The sequence below is a fragment of the Nematolebias whitei genome, chromosome 3 (genome assembly GCF_014905685.2).
Source record: "Nematolebias whitei isolate Nwh7 chromosome 3, NemWhi1, whole genome shotgun sequence".
NCBI lineage: Eukaryota > Metazoa > Chordata > Actinopteri > Cyprinodontiformes > Rivulidae > Nematolebias > Nematolebias whitei.
This window is the reverse complement of record NC_056500.1, coordinates 55,497,972-55,507,998: the sequence shown is the minus strand read 5'-3', so window position 1 is coordinate 55,507,998 and position 10,027 is coordinate 55,497,972. Positions and strand designations below refer to the sequence as shown.

The 10,027-nt window shown below is 41.8% G+C and overlaps 1 protein-coding gene across 1 annotated transcript in view; it reads right to left on the bottom strand.

Annotated features, from left to right (window-relative positions):
- The window catches only part of impact (impact RWD domain protein), a 119,650-nt gene extending 114,740 nt beyond the window's left edge, over positions 1–4,910 (bottom strand). The window contains exons 1-3 of the mRNA XM_037675044.1: positions 4,754–4,910; positions 208–336; positions 78–130 (exon numbers count right to left, since the gene is read on the bottom strand). Coding sequence (XP_037530972.1) covers positions 78–130; positions 208–336; positions 4,754–4,801 — 230 coding nt within the window. The 5' untranslated portion in view covers positions 4,802–4,910. The remainder of the gene's footprint in view (positions 1–77; positions 131–207; positions 337–4,753) is intronic.
- Between the last annotated feature and the right edge of the window lie 5,117 nt (positions 4,911–10,027).

The window sequence follows — 10,027 nt, the reverse complement described above, 5'->3', positions numbered from 1 at the left end:
GAGTAGGACGCTGATCTTTCAAATCAGGAGACCCCCCCCCCCCCCCCATATTAAATCTGAAAGGCAAATAAACTTACTTGATCTGATAGATGGGTGGAGCTGCGCTTGGATAATCAGCTGGGAGAATTACCTGATGGGGAAACATTAAAAAGTGCTTTACAACAAACTGGAACGAGGGCCACTTGAGAATGGTTTTATTTTCTGCACCTGCAAACATGCTGTCAGTTTTGGCTCCTCGGTGTCACTGGATATTTTGATGCAAAATATTCTGGACGCTTCATCTATCACGCACCATTCATCACCGTAGATGGAAGACAAAGCCTCAACCTCTTCAATCTGAATGAGAAAAAAATGACAACAAAGAAAATACATAAATTAGTTAAAGAAATTATATTTATCATGGATTCATATAATTCATAAGCTCAACTGTTCAAGCGAGAACTTGAGAAATCCCATCATGCTTGAAAAAAACACAAGGTATAAAATAAAAATAATTAAATTCATCTCTAGTACAAGAATGTGCTTTTGTTGCTTTACTAATAAATGAGTGAATGACTTGTGTCCTTTGAGATGTTTTGTTTGCCTAAAGACTTCAGTACATATTAAATACATTATCTGACAAAAATATAGTTAGCCAACCAGATAGGATGGTCCAACTTGGTTATAATTTGATCCTCATGCAGACCAGCACTGAGTATGTAAAAGATTCAGTTTTACAAAACGCTGGCAGCTTGAGAACAAGCAGCAGAGAGCAGAGACGGTGCGGTACTGTTATCAGGCAGCTGCCAGGACATCCAACAGTTGCTCAAAACACTGAGTAAAGGTCAAAGACAAGTCATCAAATTTATTTATAAAGCACTTTAAAAACTAACATTAAAAACAGCTGTGTTTTTATTTTTACCAAAGTGCTTAACAATTAAAAATCAATGGCAGTAATTTTATGAAAAAATAAAAATTAATTAAAAGCACAAAAACACAGAACAATAAAATACTAAATCAAATCACACTGTGTTAAAGTCACAGGTGTGTTTGTAAGAGGTTAAAAAGCAGGAAGTGCAGTGGCCTGTCTGATGTTGGGGGGCAGATTGTTCCAAAGTTGAGGGTCCATGACTGAAGAAGCCCCGTCTCCTCTGAGCGTCAACAAAAGCAGTTGATCAGATGATCTCAGTGCCCGAGCAGCAACATAAAGTTGAAGTAGGTCAGAGAGATATGAAGGTGCAAGGCCATTAATGCACTCAGAGGTCAGCAGGAGAATTTTAAAATCTGTTCTCATACATACAGAGAGCCAGTGAAGGGAGGACACTTAGGATTTAGGCACTTACAGGGTGTCAGGGTGTCACTGACTTACCACTGTGCCATTGGGGTGTCCAAATCCCGACCAGAGTTTGTTGCACAAAAGTAGGATTTATACATCCAGGATACCGGCAGGAAGCCACACTTGAACTTGCAAGCAAGATTAACTGGTTGCACAAACGTCAAGCCATGCTTAAACTGGGCTTCTAATCCAAGCCAGGTGTAAATCATCTCAGATGAATGCAGGTTCACAGTTTTCCTGTAAGACCCATTCAATGGATCACAGATTTCCTGATCCAACATGGACAGCAAGACACGTGCCGTGCACTTCTCTGCAGTGGAGCAACGGATAATCACGGATACATATAAAGAGATGAAACAAATGATCACCAAAAAGGGAAACACCACCACCGTCATTAAACAGACAGAAAGAGGGTGCCAAATGACAGCGGACCGATTGAATGTGTAAGTAATATCAAAGCAAACACTGAATCCATTTCCAAGTAATCTTCAAATTAACAGTTAAACACTTTGACTTAATCCAACATTTTTCAGTCAGGTCATCGGGACTGTTTCTTTTTTTGTGCTGAAACGTTTCGCCTTCCATCCAGAAGGCTTCATCAGTAAAGGAAACACACAACAAAACTGATTCTTCCCCCAACAGCTTACTCCAAAGTTTGTTCCACAGTTTAAAAAGAGTTGATGTAACTTACCTAAAGAGCAGCAAATACAGTCAGCCAATCAGTGTTTGCCCCTCACAAACACCTATTCTCCAGAAACGCCCACTTTGGGTCTGCAGAGAACCCCTTCTCAACAAATGTGTCAGTCAGCTCTGCGAGGTGCTGGCCAACATCTTTAACTCCTCACTTACTCTGGCAACAGTTCCCACCTGCCCGAAGACCGCAACCATCATCCCAGTCCCAAAAAGCTCTACAGTGGCCCTCACCCCGATAGTCACTAAATGCTTCGAAAAACTGGTCAAGACCCACATCAGAACAATCATTAACATCAATGAGGATCCTCACCACCAGTACACATACCGCAAGAATCAATCTCCAGAAGAAGCCATCTCCTCTGTGGTCAACACTGCTCTCACCCACCTGGAGCAGGACTCCTACGTCCGTATGCTCTTTGTGGACTTCACATCTGCCTTCAACACCATGATCCCCCAAACCCTGAAGGGCAAGCTACTCACACTAGGACTAAGCCCCTCCATTTACAACTGGGTCCTGCCCTGGACTTCTTAACAAACAGACCTCAGTCAGTGAGGATCCACAACTTCTCCTCCTCCACCATAACCCTCAGCACTGGCTCACCTCAGGGATGTGTTCTGAGCCATCTCCTGTTCACTCTGCTCACGTATGACTGTGCACCTACCCATCCAGGCTGTCTCATTGTAAAGTTTGCAGATGATACAGGTGTGGTGGGATGCATCACAAACAATGATGAGTCCAGCTACAGACAGGAGGTGGAACACCTGGAGAGCTGGTGCAAAGAGAATAACCTTCACATCAATGTGAAGAAGACGAAGGAGATGATTGTGGACTTCAGAAGGAACAAACACACCTACACCCCCAGCTTTGCAGAGAGTGGTGAAGGCTGCACAGAAGTCTGTTGGAGTCAGTCTCCCCACCATCACAGACGTCTACACCTCTAGATGCAAAAAGAGGGTCACCTGCATCATGAAGGACCCCACTCACCCAGCACACACACTGTTTGCCCCGCTCCCCTCAGGAAGGAGGTTTAAGAGCATTAAGTGTAGAACCAATAGACTGAGGAACAGCTTCTACCCTGAGGCTGTTAAGACTCATAAATCCCTAACCAGTAAAAATAAATAAATCACTGTAATGTCACTTTATTTGGTGATATGTGACTTATTTGTGCTGCTGATTATCCCAGCTGCTGATCTCATGCCTTTATGCTGCTGTATTCATACCCATCTGTTCACTACAGACTCATGTTCGGGCTGCTGTTTAATATACTGTACCGCATTATATTTTACATTATTAGTATTTAGCGTATATCTTAGATCCTTATATACTGTTTTTTATACTTTATATTTTGGGGTGTAACTGGGACCTTCAGTACAGTTTCATTCCACCACATGTGAAGCGAATAACAATAAAGAACCTTGAACTTAAACCCTCTGTGTGTGTTTGTTCATCTTATCCATCCTGAGAAAGAAAATCACCGATCTATTTTACAAAAGAAGCCTGGCTCTGAGATTTTTAGCATGTGGGAGATAACCACATGAAAACCCACACAAACATAAGGAGAACATGCAAACTTCACACAGAAAGACCCTAAGTCCTACCCGGGAATTGAACCCAGGACCTTATTGCTATGAAGCCACAGTGCTAACCACTAAGCCGTCGTGGTATTAGTCTTTAGATTTTAATTCAGATTTCCATATTGATCATTTTTTTTAGGACCTGGCATCCACATATGTATACAACCTGGCATCCAGATGTGGACAACCTGGCATCCAGATGTGGACAACCTGGCATCCACATATGTCGATAACCTGGCATCCACATATTAATACAACCTGGCATCCACATATGTATACAACCTGGCATCCACATATGTATACAACCTGGCATCCAGATGTGGACAACCTGGAATCTACATATGTATACAACCTGGCATCCACATATGTCAATAACCTGGCATCCACATATGTATACAACCTGGCATCCAGATGTGGACAACCTGGCATCCACATATGTATACAACCTGGCATCCAGATGTGGACAACCTGGCATCCACATATGTATACAACCTGGCATCCAGATGTGGACAACCTGGCATCCACATATGTCGATAACCTGGTATCCACATATGTCGATAACCTGGCATCCACATATGTATACAACCTGGCATCGACATATGTCGATAACCTGGCATCCACATATGTATACAACCTGGCATCCACATGTAAACAACATGGCATCCATAGATGTATACAACCTGGCATCCACATGTAAACAACCTGGCATCCACAGATGTATACAACCTGGCATCCACAGATGCAAGAGTTCGGGTCTTAGGAGTTTAGCAAGGAACGTGATGTGTGACGCTAAAAGTCCTATGCACAAATTAGAAAAGTGACATTGTTCAAGGAAGAAATCCTTGCTATATGAATCTGTAACTATGATTGTGGAGAAGATGAATGTGCTTTGAGCAGCTGATCAGTCAGATGATTAATGTGCTCTCACACTGCACTCCTAACCATTAGCGTCTAACTTCACTGAAACAGATCCAGAAATCTTGATACAAATCTGCAACTTTTTGTTCCTTCATTTAACTCTGTGCTTCAGAGCTGCCTGTTCCCATTAACTAAGACATCAAATCCATGCCCATTAACTAAGACTAAGGATTAGACACTTCCCAACACAGCAGGAACCTGACACAAACACATGCAACGATGAAAATGTCAAAGGTTATTTTTAAACCTTACTTGAGCCTGAAGATCTCCTTCGTTCCCTTGATTCACAATATCCGCCATTTAATCATTGTATAAAGTGTATTTAATTAAAAATACAAACAGCGTACAATTATAATGCAGATTGATAAATGAAGTCTACACAGCCGGACCAAAAAAAAACAACCTTGTTGACGATGGAGAAACTACTTCCGGGTCAAAGCTGACGTCTATGTTTTAAACTAGCACGTAAACGTCGACAAAGGAAAAGAAATAAAACAAAGTTTAAGACATTTTCAAATTAAAAATAACTTGAAAGCGACCTCTAGCTTTCAAAAATTACTTAAATTTTATTTGTTTTTCTTCAATAAATTAGACTTTTATTTTGAAAGTCTTACGGAAGTCTGCTGGGCGGCTGCTGGAGACTTTTTAATAATTTATTATTTATTTATTTATTAAGCAGCACAGAGCTGTGCATGAAGACAAACTGTCGTGAGGGGTGTCATACCTACAAATTACAAGTTGTGGTCGCAGAATAATGATAACAATATAAAATAAGACAGGTCACAGGAACAAAGCCATTCAATGGGAAATTTAAAACAATAATGTTTTACACTAGATTTGGTGCGAGATGATTCTAGCAGTTTTCCAGTTTTGTAATCTACTTGTGTGATGTAAATTTGTTCATGAAACAGGGGACGCAGGAATTATTATCCCTCCAGTGAATGTGGTATTTGTATAACTAAATTTATGACATCAGAAAAAGCTGAATTTAAGTTATCCACATAAAATAAAGAGGCATCAACATCATAAGCAGGAATTTGAAGTTTGACTTTAATCTAGTTTCTAATGGCTGTCCAAATAATTTGTGAACACTGGCATGAATAAAACTTAATGCTGCAGGCATTTATCTCCTGATAACAGGTTAAAAGGTACAAAAATCAACATCACATTTGAATCTTCTTTCAAGAAACATGGCTACAGGATACATCTTATTTATTATTTTTAGAATATATCTCCTTCACTTTAGGAGATATGGCCATTTGACAAATTTGGAATGAGCAAAGGTCTTTATGTATTTGTTTAATTCAACCTTTATTTATACATAGATGTATTTATCATTTTTATAAGGAAGTTTCTTGAAAGAATCGATTATATTCATAGTAAATCCATTTTCTCATACCTTGTTGATTAATTTGTTATTGCACTTGGCATCAACTAAGTTCTAGTCATTTAGTTTTAATGTGGACACTAAAGCAGTCAGACTGGAATACACAACGACATGTTTGATTAGTTGAATCAGTGCTAAAGGGTCACTTTGCACACGAATCTGATTAAGATGCCTCCCTGTAGAGGTTTTCCAGGCACGCCCCTCTGGTAGGAGGTCCCAGGGAGGAGAAGACACAGGAGTCACTGAAGGGGTTGCGTATCTTCTCTGGCCTGGGAATGCCTCAGATCCAGAGCAAGCTGTAGTGCTCCCTCATGGAACATCCCCAAGATTAAAAATAAATAAAAATCTGTATGCCTCTTTTATGATTGTGTACTGTTGTCATCGCTCTTTGTTTAAATCAGGTCTCTCTTGTAAATGAGTCCTGGAGGCTCAGTGGGATTAACCTGTAGAAATAAAGGTTGGATGAAAAGCTGGAAAGAGTCTCTGGAGAGAGGGATGTCGGGGTTTCTCTCCTGGACTCGTTTCCTCTACGACCCAACTGTGGATAAGCACTAGATGGATGGATGATAATGATTTTAAGGTGTTTTCATTACACAGATTTTTACTTGTAAAAATTGCCTGTTCTCATCTTAAATTTAAGCCATTCCCATTTACTTGCAGGTGACATTTGTAAAGCATTGATTTCCACTACCAGTTGTCTGACAGCTTTACAGAAACCAATATTATTTAAAGAGTGTAACTGAATTTCCAAAAGCAGGTTAGACCAGGACATGACCTGAAAACAAAAGAAATATTGAAATGAAACAATGATCAGTTAAAGATGAGGCAGAGCTATCTCTTACTAATATAATTTATAGGAAGTAGAAATGAGCCAGAAGTTCATTCTAGAACTTAGACCAGGGGTATTCAATTAAAATTCACTGAGGTCCAGTTACGAATATTTCCTCCCAGTAAAAGGTCCAAACCAAAGTCCAACGTTTGTCTGTCCTGGTCCTGCCGATCGTTACTTACATTTTCAGTGTTACCAAACTGCACTTTATAGAAAACAACTAGCTCCATATCCTGATGCATGCTCAATAATCCAGGTAGAAAAATCTAAAAAAGTTAAATCTGGTCCTCTGGACATTCAAAAAAAACCAAAACAAATCAAAACAACAAAAAATGTAGAAACGTTTCGTCTCTCGTCCGAGAGACTTCCTCAGTCTGAGGTGCTGTATTCAGCTCAGTCTCTTAAATAGCACCTTCTCAGAGTGGATCAACCAGTTTGCTGCTGACAACCAAAACCAGCTGATCACATGCTCAAGAAGGACCATCAGCCTAACAATGGATCATTAGCACCTGATGGCTGTTTACTACTCACAGAGGGCTGAGTGATACTAGCAATCACAGCATTGTAAGAGGGGGACAGTTGAACCCGGAGGCCTCCACCCCTGTTTAATGATGGATGGTTTCTTCTTCTAAAAGAGGCCATCTTTGTGAAAAGAAATCGTCCATCATTCACCAAGGCTACTCATTGTCACAGATTCTGTTCATAACTTTCATGGACAGAATTTCTCGGTGCGCAGGGGGCGGAGGGAGTCCAGTTCAGTGGCCTCAGGATTCCATCTCTGCTCTTTGCAGATGATGTGCTCCTGTTAGTGTCATTGTGCCATGATCTTCAGCTCTCACTGGAGTGGATCACAGCTGAGTGTGAAGTCAGAGTCAGAGTTTCTTTATTGTCATTCGCACCTCATGTGGTACATGTGGTGGAGCGAAATTATGTGCACAGGGTCCCAGCAGGAGATGAACAGGGTGAAGCAGCTGTGATGAGAATCAGCACCTCCAAATCTGAGGCCATGTTCCTTAGTTGGAAAATAGTGGATTGCTCTCTTCGTGTCGAAGGTTAGGTTCTACCTCAAGTGGAGGAGTTCAAGTATCTCTGGGTTTTGTTCATGAGTGAGGGAAGAATGGAGCGTGAGATTGACAGACGGATTGGTGCAGCGGCTGCAGTATTGTGGACTCTATGTCAGCCCATTGTGGTGAAGAGGGAGCTGAGCCATAAGGCAAAGCTCTCTGTTTAACGGTCCGTCTACGTTCCTACCCCGAACAATGAGGTACTAAAACGTGATGTCAAAACAGTGTCGGTTACTGAATGGAGGTGAACCAACCTCACTGAACAACTATCGACCAATCTCTAAACTCTGCATTTTAGCCAAGGTTCTAGAAAAACTGATAAACTCTCAAATCAAAAATTACCTGGACTCATTTAACATCTTACCTCCACATCAATCTGGTTTCAGGAAGCAACACAGCACAACCACTGCTTCACTGAAGGTTCTTAATGATGTTGTTGAAGCACTGGATGCTAAGGATTATTGTGCTGCACTTTTCTTAGACCTGTCTAAAGCTTTTGACACTGTGGGCCATGACATCTTATGTCATAAGTTCTCAGAAATTGTTTTTTCAGCTCACACCATTGGTTGGTTCTCTAACTATCTCTCAGACCAGAGGCAATGTGTTCAACATAATGGTCCTTCCTCCAGTTATTTAATGCTCATGTCATGTTTTACCCCTTTCTCAGGCCACAGTCTATCTGTTCATGTTTTATTCAGTATCACAGTTCATCTTGGCTCTCTTCATCCTGCTCCATTCATCCAGCACCACGCTCCCTCTGAAATCAGTGCTCATGCCATCCACCTGTCACCTGCCCTTTAAAAACACTAGGTTTCCATTCAGTCATCACCAGATTATAGAAAGCTCTTTGCCAGTAAATATCAGAGTCAGAGTTTCTTTATTGTCATTCGCACCTCATGTGGTACATGTGGTGGAGCGAAATTATGTACACAGGGTCCCAGTTACATCCAACAATAAAATGTATAAGAAAAACAGTAATAACATCTAAGATATGAACTAAGAAAAACATCAACTAAATATACACTAAGCACTCATAACATAAAACATTGAACATCAGCACAAACATGAACATGAGTCTGTGAGCAGATGTGCACGCATGAACACATCAACATTGAAAGAGATCAGCAGCAACATTGAAACAGATCAGCAGCAACATGATATGGTTTTTCACAGTGATTATTCTAGTTAGAGATTCATGAGTCTAACAGCCTCAGGGTAGAAGCTGTTCCTCAGTCTAGTGGTTCTACACTTAATGCTCCTCAACCTCCTTCCTGAGGGGAGTGGGGCAAAAAGTGTGTGTGCTGGGTGGGTGGGGTCCTTCATGATGCAGGTGGCCCTCTTCCTGCATCTGGAGGTGTAGATGTCTGTGATGGTGGGGAGACTGATTCCAACAGATTTCTGTGCAGCCTTCACCACTCTCTGCAAAGCTTTTCTTTCTGCAGCTGTGCAGCCTCCATGCCACACATTGATGCTCGAGCACAGGATGCTCTCCACTGCACACCTGTAGAAGGAGGTGAGGACTGAGCTTCCCAGACCAGCTCGCCTCAGCCGTCTGAGGAAGTAGAGTCTCTGATGAGCTTTCTTGATCAGGCTGGTGGTGTTGTTGCTCCAGCTGAGGTTGTCATTCATGTGTACCCCCAAGTACTTGTAGCTGGAGACCACTTCCACTGCAGATCCTCTTATGTTCAGGGGGGTGTAGGTGTAGGTAAATATCCAGTGTTTCATGCTGGTCTTCTTCCTTGCCTTGACCCTTCACCTGTATTCACAGACCCCTCGCTTTGCCTGACCCTTTTTGGATTTATTACTGCGACATCTAACCACGGTAGCGACTCTCCCTTCCTCCTCCTTTGACTAGGCCTATGGATCACGATTTCGTTCTGGTCTCTGCTTTCTCTTGTCCTGTGTATGAACTCTGCTACGTTTTCTGGACCCTGCCTCTGGATATATCCTCCACAAACCACGCACAGCTCCAAAGTCTGATCCGCAGCTGCAGTTCACTCCGCACTAGTAACGTCACCGGTACCAGCACGTCTACAACACCTGCCACGCTACAAACTGAGAAGGTTAGTGATTAGTCCCAGCAAACTTCTAAAACTCCTCGTCCTCATCATAGACACTAACCTATCTCTCTTAACAGACTGGACTTCTGCCTGGACCTAGACCTCCACCAGAAGCTGCTTTAACAATAAACTGTTTCAAACCATTCCTGAGTCTGGTGTTGTTGTGCTGATCCATACAGGTTCTTG